Source organism: Galeopterus variegatus, unplaced genomic scaffold (genome assembly GCF_000696425.1).
Source record: "Galeopterus variegatus unplaced genomic scaffold, G_variegatus-3.0.2 Scaffold1822, whole genome shotgun sequence".
In the NCBI taxonomy this organism is placed as follows: domain Eukaryota; kingdom Metazoa; phylum Chordata; class Mammalia; order Dermoptera; family Cynocephalidae; genus Galeopterus; species Galeopterus variegatus.
Genome location: NW_007727933.1, coordinates 236376 through 260454, shown reverse-complemented (window position 1 = coordinate 260454; position 24079 = coordinate 236376). Strand labels below are relative to the sequence as shown.

General features: G+C 35.4%; 1 protein-coding gene across 1 annotated transcript; it reads left to right on the top strand.

Annotated features, from left to right (window-relative positions):
- Window positions 1-2894: 2894 nt before the first annotated feature.
- On the top strand, window positions 2895-23009 carry IRAK4 (interleukin-1 receptor-associated kinase 4). Its single transcript, XM_008579147.1, has 11 exons — window positions 2895-3055; window positions 5374-5519; window positions 6358-6540; window positions 7572-7732; window positions 8877-8941; window positions 12428-12542; window positions 12954-13063; window positions 16747-16930; window positions 17765-17827; window positions 20683-20841; window positions 20968-23009. The coding sequence occupies exons 1-11, from the start codon at window positions 2895-2897 to the stop codon at window positions 21001-21003; spliced, it is 1383 nt and encodes a 460-aa protein (XP_008577369.1). The 3' UTR covers window positions 21004-23009.
- The last annotated feature ends 1070 nt before the right edge of the window (window positions 23010-24079 follow it).

The following is a 24079-nucleotide window of genomic DNA, read 5'->3' as shown; positions in this document are numbered from 1 at the left end:
TTAAATGGATTAATAAGTAATTTAAAAAATTCTCAGTTTCAATGTCTAATACAGTAAATATAAGTTGATATGTATAACCAACATAAACAAAGGCCCTTTGGAGCCCACAGTAATTTTTAAAAGTATGAAGGGTCTTCAGACCAAGTTTGAGGATTGCTGCCTTCTCTCTCTCAGTTTCTTTCTCGCTCCTTCCCTGTATAGGCAGACTTCTGGGAAAAGACATTTTTACTATTCAGTCACTGTTCCACTTACAACTGTTCTTAAGTCACCAGTGGCCTTCTGTTTTACAGATCTAACATACCCATCAGCGTTTATTTGATGTCTCTGAGTCTTTTATACCAACCTGTCTGCCACTCTAGAAATCTCAAGTATGTTACTGTCCTGGTTTTCTTCTGACCTTCATGACTTATCAATACTTTTTAAAGTTATTCTTTCACTTCATTTCTTCCCATTCTATACATTCCTAATAGGCAACCTCATTTTTACTTGTTGCTTCAACTATATTTGCATCTATGCCCTCAGTTCATATGTGAGAATACTTACATAGTAAGCATTCTTTGCTGAAACTTCTTTTCTAAATTCCAGACCATAGTTGGTGCCTGCTCCCCTAGATGGTGCTGGAGGTAGGTAGGTAGGTATTTCACATTTAACGTGAGCCAAAACACCCACGAATTATCTTCTTTGTTCTCTCACTCTCACTTTCCTCTATCTCTGATGTCTCATGAAACTGTTTTGATCTGTCCTAAATCTTTGAGTCTTTTTCTTCTCCATCCCCTGACCTTATACTTTTTTCATGCTCCTATTTCTGCTCACCTAGGTTATTGTAAAAGTTTTTAAACTGGTTTCCTTGCCTCAATATACATCCCTTCAATTTTTTATCCAGAGGAATCCACTTAACCAAATAAGATAACATCACTCCTTAAAATCCTGAAGTGGCTCCCCGGAAACTTTTAGTATACGTTTAAGCTCCTTGTCTTAGCACATGAGGCACATGATGATTTGGCCCTGCCACCTCTCAATGTGCATCCTATGGTCCATGCATAGCAAACTCCTTGCCTGAACCTAACCCATGCTCTTCCGCCTTTTCCTATGCTATTCCCTTTGCCTGGAACTTTCTTTTGGGTTTATCTTCATTCCCTTTCACTCATCCTTCTAATCTCCCACTCCAACCAAATCTGTCTTGATATCCCTACTTCAGACTGCCTCTGCTTGACGCTCTTCTCTGGGCTCCATATCAGTGAATATACCTCTTGTAACATTTATCATTCATTGTAATTGTTTGTATCCCCTGATAGGCTGAGGAGCTTGAGAACAAAGATTTTCTTTTTCCTTTGCTCGCATCACTTAGTTTAAAGTCTGACATAATTGCTGAGTGTGTGTATAAATGAAAGGGAAGGAATGGTCTTTCTGGAAAAAAGAATGACACAAACAGTGCATTGAGTTATAGAAGCAAGGTCATGAGGCATGAATTTTGGAGTCTGATCTTTTACTTACCATCCTTGTGAAATACAGATGTTAAAATTGCCTTAGTCACTGAAAGGATTATGTGAAATATGTAAATCAGCTAGTATAGGACTGGACAATAATTTATTCATCCCTAAAATGAGCATGGTTCCTAAACTCATGGAACTTTATTGTATAAGGGGCGTGCCGGCCAGCCGCAAAAAAAAAAATATGGTTACAAATACATTGTGCAATGATAAAAAATAATCAGGTAGACTGCAGGTAGACCTACATAGATGTGCTGGCCAAGGAAGACCAAAGAGAAAAAGTGACTATTAATATAGGAGCCTAGGATACAGAGATACATTTTGCTTTTTAGTCTTATGTTTTTGAATTTTGAACCATATAAATATTTTATTTACTCCAAAAACTAATTGTATTGTATTTTAAAAATAAAAATATATAGGGAAGCAGAAATAACTGACAGAATAGCTGAGTCTATTTGTGTTGATTAATTGAAAGGAAACATCATTACCCACTGAGAATGAGGGATATGGAGAAAAATAAAAACCACATGGAGAGAAGTAAAAGTATGAAATAGTCACTAAGAACACAAGTGAAAGGATTAGCAGCAATGTTGAAGGCCCCGTGGAAAGGGGGTTTCCATAAATTTGTATTCACTCCAGTCTGTTCAGTTATCTTGTTCTATAGCTAAATTCAGTAGCTCTGGTGAACAAATAAAATTGTGAGATTTATTCCTGGCTGCAGCTCTCCAGGGTGGAGTAGCAGAAGAAAAGGGGGATCAAGGAAATAAAGGTTCTGTCTACAGAGAAGTTGAAGTGGTGAATCACAGGGTTTGGCTTAGTAGAGAATGAACTGTGGTCAGGCAGATCTCGATCTCTCAAGAAATGCGGAGGGGTCAAGGAAGAGCATGCTATGTGAAAGGTACATGGAAGGAACCATATCTTTTAATGCTATGTAAATTAATTCAGTACACCTGTTTACTTCTACCAAAGAGTGTTGCATAATCTTTAATAGTAAATAAGTACTGATTGAGAAAAATATTTTATATTGAAAAGTAAATCTTTTTTTATTAGTAGACTTGATTTTTCAATATGCTCACAGGAAATTTTCTAATAAAGTAAAATTTTTGCTCCTTTGTGTAAATTTCTCTTAGAAAATATCAGTGTTGGAAAAAAGTTCTCCAATTTTTATTGATATTTATAGGTGGAAAAGAAAGAAAACCCAGAGGACAATTAGACAAATAAATTATAATTTTAATTTCTTCTTAGGATATCACTAGTTGACTTTGGAGTGTTCTTTTATTATGGCACAATCAGTTACCAACATTTCATATGATATAACAAAGTATGATGTATAAGCTTACAGATAACATCTCTAAAATTACTGTAAAATTTTAATAAGAATTTTCCATATTTTAGAAATAGAAGATGAGCAAACCTGTAACACCGTCAACATATGTGCGCTGCCTCAATGTTGGACTAATTAGGAAGCTGTCAGATTTTATAGATCCTCAAGAAGGATGGAAGAAGTTAGCCATAGCTATTAAAAAACCATCTGGTGATGATAGATACAATCAGTTTCACATAAGGTAACTAAAATTCTTTTTCTTTTTAAATTCTTACATCACAATCTAGAATGATTAATAAGTATAAATATGTCTAGTGTTGCAGTTTAGAACATGAACCTCTCTACTGCAGAAAAGATCATGGTAATAAGTATCTGTTTTTTTTTTTTCCCAATTTCTGCTTTATTCTCCAGTATGTCAGCTGGGCTAATATTGTGATCCTTGCAAATAGGTTTTTGGGTTAGACTCAAGATTCCCACCTTTACTCTGGTTCTGTGTTTGGCAAGCCAAGTACAGTTCACTCTACCTCATATCCAGATTGAAGGAATATAAGAATGATTTAAGAATCTCTAGTAAAATTCTGGAGCCTAAATTTCTAAGTGTGTCAATTTCTAATACACTGTAACAATGTTTGGCGAGTTCTTCAAATTGACATTTTAAAGTTCCTGCTTGTAAGTGTACACATCTATGAACAGAATTCTTAGAGTTTAGCCAGGTATTTTTCAACGCTATCTTCAGATAATTTCCATTCTTCCTCTTTCGCATGTCTGTTTGATATGGTGTGAAATATAAGTGCAGATTTTATTTTTGTCAGTCACTGCAGTTAAAACCTATGTCAAAATGTGTCTTTGGTAGCAAGAGGAAAAGAAATTTTGATTTTCAGCATTAACCTGGTGCTTTGGCTTCCATATTAGTCCTTCCAGGAAATGTCTTCTCATGTGAAGGGCAACGTCTTAAAGTACTTGAAAGAAGCTCAAGTTTAAGCCTTGAAAACTAATTTTTAAAGATTGTTTGATGATATTACTGTTAAGAACTTATGGAGGGCAGTAGGGACAGTAGTGGTAGGAAGAAAAAGCTCTTCTTTACAGAATAATGCCAACAAATAATTATTAAAAGAATGATAAAGTTACCAATTTACAGCCACCATTAGATAGTTGATTCATAAAAGGCTAATCAGTAAGACTAAAAGCATAAGGTGAAAAGTTGTTGATAAACTGGGTAAACACAAGATTTCAAAGGTCTACCAACAAATAACTTAGGAATTTTGAAGTGGAAAGATATTTTTATAATGAGGAAATCTGAAGTATACCTTCTACACCAGGTGATCAAACTGACACAAGTAACAGTAGTGGAAAGATATTTTTATAATGAGGAAATCTGAAGTATACCTTCTACACCAGGTGATCAAACTGACACAAGTAACAGTAGTGGAAAGATATTTTTATAATGAGGAAATCTGAAGTATACCTTCTACACCAGGTGATCAAACTGACACAAGTAACAGTAGTGGAAAGATATTTTTATAATGAGGAAATCTGAAGTATACCTTCTACACCAGGTGATCAAACTGACTGTCACAAGTAACAGTACAAAATGACATTGTGTGCTTCTGGATGTGATAGGGCAGGAAGGACACATTATTGGCGATGTAGTGTTCTTACCAAAAATTTTATACTGAATTTAATCATAAGAAAATAGTCTGATAGATCTAGACTGTGGGACATTCTTCGAGACATCTGGCCTACACTCTGAAACACACACAGACCCAGATTGACACGGAGCACGGGCAAGACTGCAAATGTGGCAAAATGAAATCAACTGGTCAGCTGGTGAATCTAGGTGAAGGGTAAACGGTTGTTCCTTGTGTAAATCTTTCAACTTTTCTGTAAGTTTGAAAATTTTCAAAATTAAAAATTTGGAGGAAAAACAGAAAAAGCTATATTGGTTAAGTTTTTAAATGTTACTTTTCAAAACAAATTTTTAATTTTAAAGAAATGGAATGAAAAACATGTTTTTCCTTCAATTTAATTGAAATACAGTTAAGATGAAAGGAATGATTTTCTAAGTTTGTGTGTATTCTATTTACCTACTTAAGCAGACTGATGCATTAAAAGTTATATAACTAGCAGAGTTAATAAGTTTGTGGGAAGTAATATGTCAAGTGAGATCTGAATTTGAATCTCAGCTTGGATACATCATATGGCTGTGTGGCTATGGGCTGGTTGCTGTAGCTCTCCAAGCCTGGCCTTCTTATTAGTAAAATTAGTATGATAATCATAGTATCTTTTAACGAGTTCACATGTGTACATCCTGTAGTCCACTGAGTAAATATTCAGTAAGTACTCAGTAAATGTTAACTTTTATCATCATCATCTTGGCATCTTTTTTCCTTCTGTCTGTCTTTCCTGTCTATTTATAATGCTTACTGATTCTCTTGCCGTTCCTTTCCTTTACTATTATAGGAGGTGCCGTGAGTGAGACAGGGATGGGGGGATTAATTCCTATTTTCACATGTACTCAATTTATATACTAATTTTGTTTCTTTGTTACTTGCTTTAAAGGAGATTTGAAGCATTACTTCAAACTGGAAAAAGTCCCACTTGTGAATTGCTATTTGACTGGGGTACGACAAATTGCACCGTTGGTGATCTTGTGGATCTCTTGGTCCAAAATGAGTTTTTTGCTCCTGCGAGTCTTTTGCTACCAGGTAAACTGCAGGGTGTCAACGATTAGGGTGAAAGGACAAATGCCAGAAATAGAAACATTTCTTCTTTCTTACTCTTGCATTTTTCTCATAGTAGAGGAACCTTACATTTGGAAGTTCCTTTTGTTCTTTCAGCTCTCCCCAATTCTTTAACAAGTGCCCCAGACATAGGAGACTGTGGGCTCTGCTGCTAAGGTAGTAGAAGCTTCATGTTGAGTCTGATCTCATTAAAGTCAGGTAGTTTGGGACCTATAGGAAGTTTAGGAGGATATAAACTTCAGGCATCTAGTTTAGGCTGTAAAAAAATTACTCATCTTTCTGAACTCTTGCTTTTTTTTGCTTTCAACTTCCACCTGCTGGGACTCTATGATCATGATTTCCTTACATTGTATTTTGGTGTGTTAGTGTCTAATTACCTTCCTTGTAACCTTACTTTCTTTCCTTTGATGCCATTCACACCAGTGATTCTCAGCCTTTATCGTGCATAAGAATCACTTGGATTTCTTGTTAAACATGTAGATTCCTGGTTACTCTATTCCAGACCTACTTAATAGGAATTCTGGAATTGGGGTCAAGGTCTATGTTCTTAAACAAGTACTACTTCATACCTCTGATGCAGGTGGCTCGTGGACCACTCCTTGATAATGCTGCCAGACCCTCTCTACCCATCCTTATCACAATTTACAGATTCTTTCTAGGTAGCTTCTTGTGTGTACTATGAGAATATAGGGCCAACCTGTGGAAACTGGAATGATATTAAACAAACCAAGTTCCTAGTTTAAATTTTTTACAAACTCTTTTTCTTATGGAAGGACAATTTGTATCTTATTTCATTTGGCAGATGCTGTTCCAAAAACTATTAATACATTACCTTCTAAAGAAGCTGTAACAGTTCAGCAGAAACAGATGCCTTTCTGTGGAAAAGACAGGACATCTATGATACCTGTGCAGAATCTTGAACAAAACTGTATACCACCTGACTCCTCAAGTCCAGAAAATAAAAGTTTAGAAGTTAGTGATACACGTAAGTAACATTTTCAGTGTTTTCTACTAGTGGATGTGTTGTTAAGACTATCACTGCTGTATTAGTCCATTTCTGTTGTTTATAACAAAATACCTGGAACTGGGTAATTTATAAAGAAAATGAAATTTATTGCTTACAGTTTCGGAGGCTGGGAAGTGTATTAGTCCATTTCTGTTGTTTATAACAAAATACCTGGAACTGGGTAATTTATAAAGAAAATGAAATTTATTGCTTACAGTTTCGGAGGCTGGGAAGTCTAAAGGCCAGGGAACACATCTGGTGAGGACCTTGTCCTAGTGGTGACTATAGCAGCTCAGAGTATCATGTGGCAAATATGGTAGAGCAGAGAGAGAGAGAGACTCTAATGTGCTCTCCTTTTAAAGTCCTCAGAGCCACACCCCTGATGATCATTATTAATCCATTCACTACTGCACGGTCCTACAGTCTAATCACCTCTTCAAGTCCCCTCTTTCAATTACCATAATAGGATTTTCCACCCTCTTTTGCACTGTCACAGTGGGGACTAAGTTTTGGGGTGGCATCAATCCACAGCAACTACTTTAAAATAAATCTCTTTTTCTTTTTTTGTGCAGCGATTAGAGACACACTGACAATAGCTCTTTTGTGGGTTTCTTCCCTCTTGATTTATTAAGTACCTCCTTCATTTTATTGATCAATGTATTATCAGTGATTAGAGGCAATAGGACACGCAAATAGCCACAGAAGCTACAAAAAAAAATAAGCAAATATTTATATAACTTGAAAGGGTCATTTTTTAAAGAAAATATGTGACTAGAATTTTGGGTGGGTGGCTAGAATATTTGGTGAGTAAGACTGCCAAACAGAATTGTGAAGATATAAAGCTTACAATTTGTATTTTAAAAATGGTTTTACTCTCTCCCATCTTGCCTTATCCAAAGATATAAATATTTGCATTTGTATGAAATCTTCTAGTTGAGAAAATATTGTAATTATTAAAACCAATTTCTTTTTTATTTAAGCACTTTTTTCTTATTTTATTGACAATATAGGTTTTCACAGTTTTTCATTTTATGAATTGAAGAGTGTCACAAATAACTTTGATGAACGGCCTGTTTCTGTCGGTGGTAATAAAATGGGAGAGGGCGGATTTGGAGTTGTGTACAAAGGCTATGTGCACAACACAATGGTGGCAGTGAAGAAGCTTACAGCAGTAAGTCATATTTTCAGGAATAGAAAGAATAAAAGGAAGAGTTGTTTCCTAGTGTGCTGTACAATAGCTTTTAAGTTAACCTTTAGGAAATACATTATTTCAGTTTGTATTTTCTTTAAATAAGCACCATTAAAAGCTCATAGATATTAACATTTAAAAATCTGTAGAAAGCTATTGACCCTATCCTTAGAAAAATGCAATTATGTGCATATACATACAATCATATGATCATACTTTTGAGGACACTTCAAAAAGTTTGTGGAAATTTAGAATTAAAAGGTAATATTGGGCCGGCCCGGTGGCGCACTGGAGAGTGCGCCGCTTGGGAGTGTGGCGGCACTCCCGCCGAGGGTTCGGATCCCATGTGGAGACCGGTTCCCGCTCACTGGCTGAGCGTGGTGCAGGCGCAACACCGAGGGTTGCGATCCCATTGCCGGTCCCCGGTATGGGCACGACACTGAGGGTTGCGATTCTGTTACTGGTCAGTAAAAAAGACAAAAAGGAAAAAAAAAAAAGGTAATATGGATCTTTCCATGAACTTTTTGAAGTACCCTCCTATAACTTTAAGAGATTCAAAAATAATGTTGAGAAGTCCTGCTGTACACAGTGCTTCATACGTAATCAAGATTAAAATGGTAAGATTCTAAGATCATTTTATGAAAATACCTTTGTTCCCATTTCTATTGGGGTGCTCACCTTTTATTGATTCCTTATATTTTAAATCTGTTCTATCCTAAAAATGTCAATGGAATACATATGTATCTTATAAATACAGTCACTCTTTGTCATATATGCTGAAAATACTTTTGCAGGTTTTGATTTTCTTTTTGCATTCAAATTTGCTTACATTATTGGTTATACATAATTTTTAAAAAAAATTTTATGTGGTAAAGTCTCATATGAATATTATTTCATTTTGTTCCTGCAACAACTCAGTGAGGCTTGTATTTTTTTTTTCCCTTTACTAATCAGCCATGAGACCTTGAGCAAATCACTAATATTTCTAGATTTCAGTTTTCTATAAAATGGGGAGAATAATACCTTATTATTTTAAAGAAAGGGAGATCAGCCCCCTTTCAGCATTAGGAGCCATGGGATAATTGTATTGCGTTATATTGAATAATAATATTTTTTATTTTTTCAGATGGTTGACATTAGTACTGAAGAACTAAAACAACAGTTTGATCAAGAAATAAAAGTAATGGCAAAGTAAGTGTTAATTTGGCTGTGTAGAATAGTGCAAAAGAACAAGACAAGGTATAAGGAACCTGGTTTCTTACCCAGAGTATGCCATAAACTATTGATATTTGCAAATATATAAAATTTAAATAAAGGGTTTAGATTAGAGGAATTTAAAGTACTTTTGCCTCTACAATTCTGTGACTACATATACTCATATACTTGTAGATTGAACAGCCATCAGTATTTTAAATTGCAACAGAGTTTCATGGAATTTCAACCATCTTCTATTATCATGTTTTCTGCTCCCAGAATCCATGAGGGATTAATTGTAGAGATACTTAAAAAAAACCAAAACTATTTATAGGGGTCAGGCAGGATGGCTGCTGTAAAGAAGGGTGGTGAGAAGAAGAAAGGCCATTCTGCCATTCACAAGGTGGTGACCGAGAATACACCATCAACATTCACAAGTGTATCCATGGAGTGGGTTTCAAGAAGCATGCCCCTCGGGCACTCGGAGAGATCCAGAAATTTGCCGTGAAGGAGATGGGGTCTCCAGATGTGTGCATTGATACTAGGCTCAACAAAGCGGTCTGGGCCAAAGGAACAAGGAATGTCCTATAACGTATCCATGTGCAGTTGTCCAGAAAACATAACGAGGATGAAGATTCACTAAACAAGTTCTATACTTTGGTTACCTATGTACCTGTTATCACTTTCAAAAATCTGCAGTCAGTCAATCCGGATGAGAACTAACTATTGATTGTCAAATAAAGTTATAAAACCAAAAAAAATTATAGAATAATAGAATGTAGAAAAATAGGCCCTTAGATATAAGTTAACAACCATAAAGGAACTAGGGAAGTGTTGTATACAAGGACACTTGGAAGATATTGACCCTGTATGCTGGGAAACTGTTACAGATCATCAGGAAAGGTAGAAGGAACAAATCAGGAAATGTATTCTAATAATTATACACAGTGTGTTTGATATGCCAGGCACTGTGCTATGTACTTTATGCACATTGTCTCATTTAATCCTCACAACAACTGTTGCAACCTCCCTTTTATTTTTTGACTGAGATTTAGAAATGTTAAATAACTTGCCCAAGTTCATAGAATCAGTATGTGTTAGAGATGGGGTTCAAATCCAGATCTGTCTGATTCCAGAGCCTGAATTTTTGATCTGAATTCTAATGAGATTTAGCAAATTATGCCCATTAGACCCATCGCTGTAAATCACCATTTCTAGTTACTTAACCTCAAGAAAGAATTAATAGAGTGGAATTGATTCATGCATAGTAAAAAATTATGCACACTGAAAAAAAGATCAAAACTCTTTTTTCCCACCATTTATTCTCCCACTTTCCAATCCTAAAAGTAACTTGTTCAAAGTAGATAATCTGGGAAATACAGGAAAAAAATTTTAAATAATGAAAACTGTCCCTTTAACACATCACTCAGAGATAACCATTGCTAATATTTTGATGTACTTGCTTCATAATGTGTGTGTAGCAGTTTTTCCATGTCTTTAGAAATAATTGGAAAACATTTAAAATTATTCAGCATTCTAGCATATACGAGGATCATATTTTATTTAATAATTTCTCTAGTAGGTTTGTTTCTAATTTTTGATATTACAAATTAAAGCTCCTTTAAAGTTCTTTGTACATAAATCTTCAAATACAGTTCTACTTATTTCATCAGGATATAGTCATAGAAGAAAAATTACTAGCTGAGAATGCATGAATTTTTTAAAAAAACTTTCCAAATACAAGTGTACTTCAAAGAGTTTGTGGAAAAATAGAATTAAAAAATAATATGAATCTTTCATGAAATTTTTGAAGTATACTTATGTATGTCCAAATGGCTTTATAAATAAATTATGATGATTTATATTCCTACCAGCAGTATATTACAATTTCAAACTTTACTGCTACTTCACCAGCATTGAATATTATTACTATTTTTAAATAAGTGCCAATATGTAGACCTTACTAGCAGAATGACGTTGGCCAAGTTTCTTAACTCTCTATTCATTGGTTTTCTCAACTGTAAAATGGCATAATAATAGTACTTACTACATTAAGTTATTGTGAGGATCAAATGAAAAAAAGCAGGTAAATTACTTGCCATGGTGCCTTGTATGTAGTATAAACTCTGCAAATGTTAACTACTTGTATTAATCCGTTTCCGTTGCTTATAACAGAATATCCAAAATTGGGTAATTTATAAATAGATTAAGTTTATTTCTTATACTTTGGAGGCTAGGAAGTCACTGTCCAGGGAACACATCCAGTGAGGGCCTTCTGTCTGGTGGTGACTACAGCAATGCAGGGTGTCACATGGTGAGAATAGGCTGAGCAAGAGTGAGTAACTTTTTCACTCTCTTCTTACAAAGCCATGGCAACCAGGCTCATTACTCCATGAGTGGATCAATCCATTTATGAGAGCACAGTCCTCACAATCTAATCATCTCTTAAAGGCCCCACCTTCCACCACCACATTGGGGGTTAAATTCCAACATAAGCTTAGGGATTCAAACCTTACACCTACTCATAATTACCATGTGTCAATTTGATGGAAAATGGAGCATTTATTGCTTTAATTTGTGCTTCTTAAAATATTTATGAGGGTAGAGCAACTCTGATTAGATATAATGAAATGCCAGAATTGTAGATCATTTTGAATGAGCAAAATGAATAAGCACTGAATGGAACACTTACCATGTGCCAAGTACATTTCTAGGCTCTTATATGTATTTACTCATTTAATTTTCACAGCATCCATATTACATGATAAATATTATTTTCTGCATTTAGCAGGTAAAGGAGCTGAGGCTTAGTGAGGTTGTTAACTTGCCATAGTCACATATCCAGGAGGTTGCAGAGCTGGACTTTAGACTTAGGACTTTGAACTCTGAGCCCTGTTTTCTTTCTTCTGTACTACAGCTGCCTGCAGTTTTGTTGTACTTCAGCTCTCTTTGGTTTTATTATTCTCAAGTACATAAAGAAACTTAAATTAGGTTATAAATAATCAGAGGTGATTAAAGATCACAAATATACAAATTAGATATGATTAAAGTTCATGGACCATGTCTGTCAATCATTGCTTTGGTTGTGGTAGAGAATCCTTGAAAGTGTTATCATGAAAGTTTCAACAGACTTCTTGAAATCTTGTTTGTGCTATTGTTAAAAATTGTGCTAAACAAAGGTAAGCGTCAGCCTGGTCTTTAACAAAACTAACACAAGTTTCAGTGATCTGAGTTATTGAGCTTTTACTATAAAATAGAGGTTTTGCTTCTAATGTTGATCAGTATTGACTGAAAAGAGAACTATTTACAGAAAATTAGAAAAAGTTACAACAAACATAAACATATGTCATATTATAAGTGATAGAGAACATACTGTTTTCTTGCATTTTTCTGTTAAAACTGTAAATTGAATAACTTTCAACCTACAGCTGGATTTATATGTGTTTATTATAATAATTTTGCATGGAAAATTCTTTGTCACAGGTGTCAACATGAAAACTTAGTAGAACTACTTGGCTTCTCAAGTGATGGAGATGACCTCTGTTTAGTGTATGTTTACATGCCCAACGGTTCATTGCTAGACAGACTGTCTTGCTTGGTAAGGTATTTGTTCATCAGGTTATTTGGCTTTCTGTTTCTATGTTGGAATTCTAATATTTACTTTATGATGGGATCATTTAAACCATATTACAATTTATATTTTTCCTGCTCTATGAAAGTCATACAGTCGATATGTAAACAACTGGGATTGCCATTCTCTTAGGTGATAATCTAAAATGTAAATTATCAGTCAAGGCTAGACTTTGAAGATTCTCTTATATATTTTTATCTTCAAATAAGAAATGCGAATCCCTATTTGATCTTATTTAGATATTATTTTTAACAACTTAAAGAAAATTGTAGTTCTAAATTCTGAGTGATATGATACTGTTTTCAGCTGTTACCTAGAAAAATATTCTGTTATACATTTTCTGTAGATTTTTTATCCTTCTCTCTTTTTGTTCATAAGGATGGTACTCCACCACTTTCTTGGCACATGAGATGCCAGATTGCCCAGGGTACAGCTAACGGCATCAGTTTTTTACATGAAAACCATCATATTCATAGAGATATTAAAAGGTAAATGCTACTGTTAAAAAGCTTTCGGAAAGCCATCCCTAAAGAATAATTTGCTCTCACTCTTTCTATTCACTTTTCTTTTTTTTTTTTTTTTCCTTTTTTTTGTCTTTTTTCATGTCCGGCAACAGATCGCAACCCTCAGTGTCGCGCCCGTACCGGACCGGGACCGGCAATGGGATCGCAACCCTCGGTGTTGCGCCTGCACCTCACTCAGCCAGTGAGCGGCTGGTCTGTATGTGGGATCCGAACCCTCGGCGGGAGCGCCACCGCGCTCCCAAGCAGCGCACTGTAGCAGTGCGCCACCGGGCCAGCCCTTTCTATTCACTTTTCGAATGCATATCTTAACCTAGTGTGGACTTTTTTCCCCGTCACTCCATGAAGGCTCTTCTTACTGAGGACATCTGTAACCTCCTGTATTCCAAACCCAGTGACCTATTTCCCTTACTCATTCTACTTGATCTTTTGTGTTTTTTAAATAGCATGTTATTCTGTTATTTTTGAACACTTTTGCCTTGTGGAAATTGGTTTCTTTCTTAGTTTCTGGATCATCACTCTTTCTGAATCACATCCATCCTCCATGAGTACTTTTCAGTTCTCTGTCTTCTAATGTAATTATCTAGTTAAATATTTGCCTAATGTTAGCTAAGCACTGTAGATGATCTAGTTAGCAAAGTAGCATATTGTAGTTTGACATCAATCAAATAATCCCAAAATAATAATAGAATTTTAGGATATAGTGTTAGTATAAAGAAGGGTTCCCGAGGAAATGATATTTAAGCTGAGATCCAAAAATGAGCAGGAAATGTGTCACAATTTGAGGGCAGCTATAGGAGATGAGGAAAAGAGTATTTGAGGCAGAAGGAACCACATTTGTAAGACCAGTGTTGACAGGGAATATGGCAGCTTGAGGAGTTACAAGAAGTGAAATAAATGCAGGGTGACTGACGTGTATAAAGTGAAAGGGTGGTGATGTGAGATAAAACTATAGAGATAGGCAGGGAGCTAAGGCCTGTAGGACCAAGGAAAGGATTTTAATTTTATCGTAAGTGTAATGAGATGCCATTGAAAATTATAAGTAAGAATGTGGAATCATGTTTAAGTTTTGTGAAGATCACTTTAACTCCAGTATAGAGAACAGTTTGTGAGAAGGGCTGGTTAGTAGGCTATCACAGAAGTCTTGATGGTGACAATTCACATGAAGAGAACTGCATAGATGTGAGAGATTAAGACAGCAGGACTTGCTGCTATCTTGGCTGTGGAGGGGTCAGGGAAAGGGAAGTATCAGGAATGATTCCTGGAATTATGGCATCCAGAATTGCATTCTGGAATGATTGTGGTATGATTCATTTATACAGAAAAGACTGAAAGAGGACCAGGTTGGGGTGGGGTTGGGGAGCTGGGTGAAAAATGTGAGATCTCTTTTGTACATGTCGTATTTGAAGTTCATTTAAGATATAGACGCAGAGACGTTAAACACAGAGTGTGATATACAGATTTGGAGCCGAATGAAGTCTAAGCTGAAGATACAAATGTGTGTATTACTTGTATTCAGATGAAAATTGAAGAGTTATCATATGGTTGTATTCACTTACGGAGAGATATAGATTAAGAAAAGTTCCCTAGATTAAGTCCTGAGGAACCTTAAAACTTAATGACCAAGTATAAGAAAATGATCCCAAAAAGGAATCTGAGAAAGTACTCATACACAGACAGGTAAGATGCAAACCAAGAGAGTGTGGTGTCCCTGAAAACAGAGAAAGTGTTTTCCAAGACAAGAGGGAGTCTTCAAAAGAGTCAAGTGCTTTAGCGATTGGATTAGCATCATGAAAGTCATTAGTGACTCCACAGAGACCCATTTCATGTAGTAATTGGGTTGGGAAGTCAGGTTGTAGTTGAGGAGAGAGTGGGAGCTAGAGAACCGAGATGTGAGTGTAGACACGTCTTTTAAGACGTTTTGCTAGTGACGGGCGATAGTTGGAAATAGATGTGTCATTCAGGGAACATTTTAAAATGGCAGAGACTAAAGCATGCTTATCTGCCTATGGGAAGGATCGAGATAAGAGGGAGAGGATATGACAGAAGGGAGAAGTGAAATAATTTATAGAGGAAAGTTGCTGAGAGTGTAGGAGGGAGCAGAAGCAGAAGCAGAAAGCCTGGCCTTAGCTAGGAGGAAAAATACCATCTCCCATCCCTTACGTACTGGTATTCTATCATGTTCTTACCTCATTCTTTTGTTTTTCCCTACATGGTTTTTGCTGAGTGATATTATGTTGACTTTAACTGCTTTCTACGTGTGGGTAGCTTTCAAATCTGTATCATCAGCTTCCAATCCTGTATTTTCAATATCCCCATACCAAAAACACCTGAATGTCCCATAGAAGCCTGTAGTGAACATGTCCGAAATCAAACTCATCATCTCTTCCACCCCAAAGTTTTCTTGCTGTATTTCCTTTCTGGTCAAATGAAATCGCTCTTTATCCTGTCTCCCATGCTAAAGACTTTCTCATTCCCTGTATTATAGTAATTACAAAGTACTGTTGCATGTGCCCCAAAATTTGCACTTCCCACTTGTCCCCAGTGCTCTGCCTCTGTTTGTCACTCATTATCTCTCATTTGCTTTATTATAAACCTTGCTAGTCAACCTAAAACCAGTCTGTACCAGTTCTCATCTGTTCACTACAACACTGCCAGGTTATAGTCCTAAAAGTCAAGTCTCGTAACATCAGTTCCCTACTATGAAAACTTCAGCTGGTGTCCTGTTACTCACAGAATGAAGTTCATATTCTCTCATGTTCCACGACACTAGTTTCTTGAAATGGATCTCATACACCATGCCTTCATGTTTTCATCACTTCGTACATATTACTCCATTCACCTGAAATTCTTTTTTTTCCCCTCATGTAACTATTACTTAAAACAATCCTTCAAGACTAAGCACACTTTTCACCTTCTCTTTGAAATTTTCTCCAGTCCTTCCAGGCACATGGTTGTTCAGCATTTTGTACCTAATTGCCATTATGTAAACTTACTTGTTTTTTAAAAATTGTATTCATATGCCTTTGTCACAGACAGGATTCTGAGATTCCTTCCATGCCCAGCACTTAGCTTTAATACTATAAAACACAGGGAGTTCTCAATAAGGTATTGTTGAATGAAAGTATGAATGTATAAATGAATGCATATAATTAGTGAATGAAGATCTTTTAGCCATATTCTTTCTTCTTCAAAAGACTTTAGATAGTACCAAAAAAAGAATAGTTTAAAGAAATGAATAATTGAGATACTTCGGTTGGAAATTTATTTTTAAACAAATTAAGAAATATTAAAAAAGGAATTAAGAATGGTGTTTTGGAAGACTTTGTGGGAAGTTACACTGTAATAAATTACGGAATAATGAAAATATCTCTCACTAACATGGACAGTTTTATTTTATTTTTATTCTCCTAAAATTTTTTCTCAAGAAACAAAAAGGAAAAGAAGACAACCATTTCTCTTTCACTGTAGTCTGAATACTACATCTATTTACACAAATTTCAGGCTTTTATGATGTATACTATAAAATGGCATACTCTATAAATGTATACATACACACACACACATACATATGTACATCTATCTAAGGAACTATTTGACTTCCTTGGGAAGAAAAACATGTTTTTATTCCAAACTTTAAATTTTTTCAGTGCAAATATCTTACTAGATGAAAGCTTTACTGCCAAAATATCTGACTTTGGGCTTGCAAGGGCTTCTGAGAAGTTTGTGCAGACAGTCATGACTAGCAGAATTGTGGGAACAACAGCTTATATGGCACCTGAAGCTTTGCGAGGGGAAATAACACCCAAATCTGACATCTACAGTTTTGGTGTGGTAAGTTCCATGTATATAACAATAGTCATTCTGCTATAACTGTGAAATTGAAGTCAAGTATTTTTAATCCACCTGTCTTGCTTAGCTCTCTTATGTAGAGATATAAATTGTTCACATTAAACTCTAGTTACACCAGAAAGTTTATAAAAACTTCTCCCAACATGTAAAACTTTTGACTTGATTTTTGAAATTACTGCTGGAAATGATTTTCTTGCCATGTATTCTCGTGAATTAATATAAAGATTAAATTAAATCAGTACATTAAATAAATCATGTCATACAGTGTATACTTCAGTCTCACTTTCTTTTGGCATTTTCTGATCTACCACACTGTTCCTAATAACTTTTAAGGTACAGTAAGGGGTAGTTATGGGTAGTTTGAGAAATTCGGGAGCTTTTTTTTATCTTATTTTTTCATCTGTGTTTCATATATGGAAATTTAACCTCATAGCACTGTGAAGTTAAGGAACAGGTTTGCAGAATACAACTGATGTTTAGAAAATAATATTCTAAGAGCCAAAGAAAAGTGTTCTTGTAAGGATTCCCCTGTGAGACAGAAGGCGGATTGGGAGTTCTTAGAACACATGTTGAGTGGAGCTGATTCTTTAATAAGTTACCAAGAGAAAAGAACTGTTTATGGGCATGGCAGGATGCAAGGACCATGAGAGAAGGGTGGTGAGCCCACAGCTCATGTTCTTTCTGCTTTAATACTAAAAGACCTATGCTGTGTATGGAAATGATTAATCAGTTTTCATAATCGAGATACTTTTTCCTTCTAGTTTCAATATGTTGTCTAGAGAGTTATATTAATGGATTTTTTTTTTGTCTTCATAGGTTTTATTAGAAATAATAACTGGACTTCCAGCTGTAGATGAACATCGTGAACCTCAGTTATTGGTATTGAATGACTAATTTTTTCAAACATGTTGCTATTTTTGTTTGTAGTCTAAATTTATATGGGTAAATTTGGCATCTAGAAATGGCATTTTCTGTTGGCAATCTTACCATTAGCAATTGCATGGTGGCATATAGAAAGAGCATTAAATATTTCTAATCTCAGCTCTGCCATGAAGTATTGTGAAGCCTATAAAAGTCACATATTCTTTGTGGGTAAAACGAGAATATGTCTAAATGATTTTCAAGGTCCTCTCTAGTTTATTTCTATTTTGTTACTTTCAGGGTGGTTACTAGCAGAATTTTCAATTTAGAAAAATATGGCTTCTGTTCAAATTTGTATAAGAATAGAATTGCAAGTAAAAGTTCTCTGTCCATTTCTATTATGGAACATTTTATTTATAAAGTTATCATAGAAAACATCTAACTTGTCATAGTAGACATTCATTGACAATTATATGAGGTAGATTAACTGAATGCTAACTAACTATAGGAAAATTATGCCCTTTTTTTCCTACATAGTGAATTTTAAGAACTTGGAGGATCTTTTTATAAAATTAACAATTTATGGAAATACCTACTATCATGTATAAGTTTTTATTAAAATTAGTTAAATAACTACACTGACTTTATTCTAACTTATGTGTTCTAATGGGATAAACCAGTATGACAGATTGAGACAATATACATATACCAGATGATATCCCTCGAATGGGGATTAGAAAGTCAAATGATGTAATTTATTTGCATTTTTTTGTCTGGTGCTATCCTCTTTTGAGAAAAGCCTTAAGTAAAATATCTATATGTTATAATATCATTACAGGGGTCCATTATAAAACTGCATTTTAAAACTGTTCATGGGGGCCGGCCTGGTGGTGCACTGCTACAGTGCGCCGCTTGGGAAGCGCGGCGGCGCTCCCGCCGAGGGTTTGGATCCCACATACAGACCAGTTCCCGCTCACTGGCTGAGCGAGGTGTGGGCGCAGCGCCGAGGGTTGCGATCCCGTTGCCGGTCCCGGTCCGGTATGGGCGCGACACTGAGGGTTGCGATCCGTTGCCGGACACGAAAAAAAAAAAAAAAAAAGATAAAACTGTTCATGGTATACTGGAATGTAATAATGCAATATTGCATGCAATGTAACATTTCACATGACAATATATTTATAAAAGATAATATTGTGAAAAGTTATTATTTTAATAATATTTAGATTTTTACAGTAGCACATAAAAGTAAAATTTTGTCTTAATCAGAGAAATAAAATTCTCTGACCCATGGGTTGTTGGAGGTCAGGAGAGGAGCCTGGTCTAGAGATACAATTTTTGAGCCATTAGTGTACAGCTGTAGATAAAGCTTTTGGTGTGGATTGGATTTACAGAGAAAGCATATTGATTTAAACTTCAGGAGGACAAGGAGAAAAAAAGGTATGGAGATCTAAAGTGGAACCAAATGTTTCACTAACTTGCAGCTTCTGCTTTTTAGTTAAGGCCTACCTGCCTACAGTACTAAATATTCCATCCTTTGCCTCACACTTTTCCCCTTCAGGACATATAAAAGCCTCAAAACTTTGGCTTGAGTAAGGATGAAATACAGAAAAACACAGGATCCATTTCAGTCACAAATTTTGCACTTCATCATGCAATAATGAAAATTGTAAAACTTCAGAGAAGTTGTTTACCCATTCATAAGGTTTGAATGTAGTATGACTATGGTATGACCATAAAGTATGAAGATTTTAATACAAGTACAGCTAAAAGAGAGTGATCTTTTAAAGAGCCTTTATACCACTAGATTCTGCCATTGCTGTTTTCTAAATTCATCTTTTGGAAGGGTTTTTGTAGTTTTCATTTTACCTCTCAAAGTCTTTTCCGCCTGTATTAGTTTCCTAGGGCTACTACCATAAAAAATTACCACAAACTAGGTGGCTTAAAGTGACAGAAATTTGTTTTCTCACAGTTCTAGAGGCCAGAAATCTGAAATCAAGGTGTTGGTAAGGCCATGCTCTCTTTGGAGGCTCCAAAGGAGAATCTTTCCTTGCCTTTTCCAGTTTCTGGTGGCTTCTGGTGGCATTCCTTGACTTATGGCTGTCTCTCTCCAATCTCTGCCTCCATGGTTACATTGTCTTCTCCTCTGTGTCTGTTCTTGCTCTTTGTATCTCTTATACAGACACTTATCATTAAATTTAAGGCCTAGCTGGATAATTCCAGATGATCTCATATCAAGATACTTAATTATGTCTACAAAGACCCTTTTTTCTAGATGAGGTAATACTCACAGGTTCCAGGAATTAGGACATAGACATATGCTTTGGGGTGCAACCATTGAACCATAAACACCATCCTAGTCCTACACCTCTCTTCCCATTTATTATTTTTTCATTGTAGTCCTCTCCCTTTTTGTCCCTCCCTTTTTCTCTTTGATTCAACAATCTGAGTACCCACAGAGAAGTTCGTTAGGTGTAGGAGGGAGTGTCTGGGTCCAGAAGTTGGAATTGCATTATCAGAAGCACATCAAGTGGCAGCCCTGTGCTGCTAGCCTAGTAAGCACTGCTAGTGGTAACGTAAGAGCAATCAGCTTATAACATAAATACGAAAATTAGAAGGCATGAATTTTCACCCATAGAATGGGTGAAAGTGTCTAGGAGGTATAAATAAGTAAGTATATGTATATATACACACACATATGTTTGAATGGTTTGTCCTGTATGTCTTCAGTTCTTAATAAGTTTACAAAAGAACAGAGCAAAATGAGAGTTCATGTTATTACAAAGTAGATTGATTTAAATAATTAAAATTTATATTGTTAATTTCTTTCACTTTTATTTGATGCTCTTAACAAAGTTTTAACATTCATTTTAAAGCTAGATATTAAAGAAGAAATTGAAGATGAAGAAAAGACCATTGAAGATTATATTGATGTGAAGATGAATGATGCTGATCCCACTTCAGTTGAAGCTGTGTACTCTGTGGCTAGTCAGTGTCTGCATGAAAAGAAAAATAAGAGACCAGACATTCAGAAGGTATTAATTTTTACACTTATTTAAAAAGTGAAGGGGGTAGAATTCATCATTTTTTCCTAAGTGTGCATTTCAAGCAAACTGTGTAATGTAGTTCTTTTTTTTTTGTATCTTTTTTCTTCTTAAAAGGTTCAACAGCTACTGCAAGAGATGGCAACTTCTTAAAACTTTATTGGAATAGATTCTTGATTTTTTGTATACATCTATCTAAAGCATTTTCTAAACTGATTTTTTTCTCAGTGTTCTTCTTTACCTTTAACAAGTCAGTATGATACAGTGCAGTGGTTATTAAAGCATGGGATGAACCTCCAACATCTACGACAAATAAAAGTAGAGTCACCATATCAACAGTTAGCCCTACCTACTTGTAACAGTCCCTGAGATGTCTTCTTTAAGCATCATCAACACAGTTTGAAAACTACAGGATTAGCAAAAGAACACGGGGCTATAGGGTGAAAAGACCCTGTTCTGAAGCCCAACTGACTCCACTACTAATTTGCTGTAAAGCTTCCAGCAAACTCTTAGCTGCTTTGAGCCTTGGTTTTTCTCACCTGTAACATTGGACTAGTATCTGCGGTGCCTGTCTGATAGGTAGTCATGAAAATCAAATGATGCAGAATTTATACAAGCACTTTTTAAACTATAAGGTGATGTAAAATGTAAAGTTTATAGAAGCAACTATAAAATCCTATTTCAGTTGTGTATTTATAGGATCATGTTCACAGTATGTTATTTTATACAGTCATTCACCACAAACCAAATGTAGAGATATTCCCGTGATGATATGGCCATTATTAGATTATGTTACATGGAAAAGCTGAAGGAATTTTGCAAATGCAATTAAGGTCTCTAATCAGCTGACTGAGTATCAGAAGGGAGACTGTGTTGAATGGGCCTGACTTCATCAGGTGAACTCTTACAAGAAGTCAGAGAGATTATCCTGTGGGCCTTGAAGAAGTAAGAACCATGCTGTGAGAGGGCCACATTGTCTAAAGTCTAAGGGTGGCCTCTAGGAGATGAGAGCTACCTTCAAACTGTCACCTGGCAGGGAAAAAATGGGTCCTCAGTTGTACAACCACAAGGAACTGATTTCTGCCAACAACCTGAATGAACTTAGGAGAGTGCTCCAAGGTTCAAATGATACCATAGCCTGGGCTGACACCTAGATTTCAGCTTTGTGAAACCCTCAGTATGAGGATCTGTCTGAGCTGTGCCTGGACTTCTGAGATACAGAACTATGAGATAATAAATGGGTTGCATTAAACCACTAAATTTATGGTAATTTATCATGCAGCAACAGAAAGTGAATACCAATACTGCCATGATGATTCTCCCATGATGATTTCCTATCATGTTTATGAGTTCTGCCCACACTCAAGGGGTGTGTGGAAATTTTAAAGAGTATATATACCAGGGGATTGTAGTGTACTGATTTTCACTGGATTTCTCTTTTCATCATTCCCAGTCTTGTAGTTTGCTTGTTTTTCCATAGAGAATGAGAGATCTCTGGATAGCAGTGGCAAATTGATTTTTTAAAATGATTTTTACCTATTTTAAGTTTAAAATTCATAGTTTGTTTATATTATTTACAAACTTATTTTCCAGCTTTGCATGAGCAAAAGGAAGGAATTTTCTTAAGTATCAGAACTGGTTGATAGAAAAACTATTATGTGTAGAAGGAATACCTAGTGTGTATTATTATTCATTCATTAAATAACCTCTATGTCATAAGTTCTTTCATTAACACACCCAGAACAAGAGTATGTAAAGAGAGCTGTAGCAAAAAGTGATCATCCTCTATAATGTACTGTTTAGACCTTCCTAAATGCTTTCCTGGGAAATAAAGATTGTACACCTTTCAAATCACCTTTATAAATTAAATATTTAAACACAAAGAAGCATTTGCTAATTGAAAAGGAAAATAAATAAAATGACTTAGTCCAAATTAATCTCAACAGGAACCCACATAATTTGAGACAGTATGATGTTATAAACCACGGTGTTATAAAGGATAATTATAAACCATGGTGTTATAGATGATAATTATATTATATTAAAATGTAATGAAAATTTAACTTTCTTGAAATTAAAGCATATATGTAAAGTAGTATGTATGTAGCTGTGATTATGGATTATGACCAAACCTTATTAAAGTTTAAGTAAGTAAACCATTTCATGGCTTTTGAAAATTTCACAATATAATTTGATAGATGTTTCCATTTTATCAAATGGAGTTGTTATCAGTCTTACCAAAATTAGCCCTTGCTTCCCTGTCAGGAAGATTGAACCTTAACTCTTTTGAAGGCAGAAGAAATACAAGTACATTCAAGATACCAGAGCAAGTATTAACCACACTGTTTCTTCCCTTTGCCTGATGGTGTCTGATCCATCATGGGCCCCTGAGCTTGTGTGACTCACTTAACTATGGGAATGAACAGCGGAGTGATTGCCCTCAGCTTGCACTGAACATGACTTCATGCAAAAGTTCTAAGGAGAATAATGTACAGGCCCCTTTTACTGTTTCCCTCAAGGCTGAAATTGAGGGCCTATGGTGACATCTAGTTGAAACTTTTTTTTTAAAACTTCATTTGAAATATGCTTTCTACTAATCTTATATAGAAACAGAAAAAAAATTAAACAGGAGTTTTGAAAAAAACTTTTGACAGAGGCTTTGCAAACTTTGATACTTTAATGTTGCCTCCAACAACTGATTGTGCTAACCACTGAGTAATGGCAGTATGGTTGAGAACCACTGGTCTACCCCATTTCCATAAAGAACAATCATCTTTCTTCCCACATTTCTGACCGATTGGCTTGCTAGTTGGCTAACTAAAATTTTTTCATTCGAATTTATCCCAGCTGAACGTGTTCTTTGAGGAACAAGAAAGTGTTAGGAATACTTAGTCAGTATTTTGCTTTTCTGTCATAATGATTAAGGAAAATTTAAGACTTTCTAAAGCATTTATTGCTCTGATGAAATTAGGAAAAATCACTGTATTAAATACTTCTAAGATAAAAATTAGTAAATTAATTCAACATATATTTATTAATCATTTTCTATGGTCTAGGCACTTACAAAAGCAATGGACATATAATTATGACCAGTACAGACAAAGTCCTTTTTCTCTAGTAGCTTGTTCTCAGCAGAAAGTCTATTCAAATGGAGATAATACACAAGTAAGTAAGACAATATCAGGTAGTCATAAGTACTATGAAAACATTAAAATTATGTTTGTGAATA

What these genes read in the sequence shown, in the direction of transcription:
- IRAK4 (XM_008579147.1), top strand. Translation starts at nt 2,895, where the DNA reads ATGAGCAAACCTGTAACACCGTCAACATATGTGCGCTGCCTCAATGTT. An exon ending in GAAATAAAAGTAATGGCAAA is followed by an intron (nt 8,942 to 12,427) that starts GTAAGTGTTAAT and finishes TCTTTGTCACAG; the next exon opens with GTGTCAACATGAAAACTTAG. An exon ending in TAGACAGACTGTCTTGCTTG is followed by an intron (nt 12,543 to 12,953) that starts GTAAGGTATTTG and finishes TTTGTTCATAAG; the next exon opens with GATGGTACTCCACCACTTTC.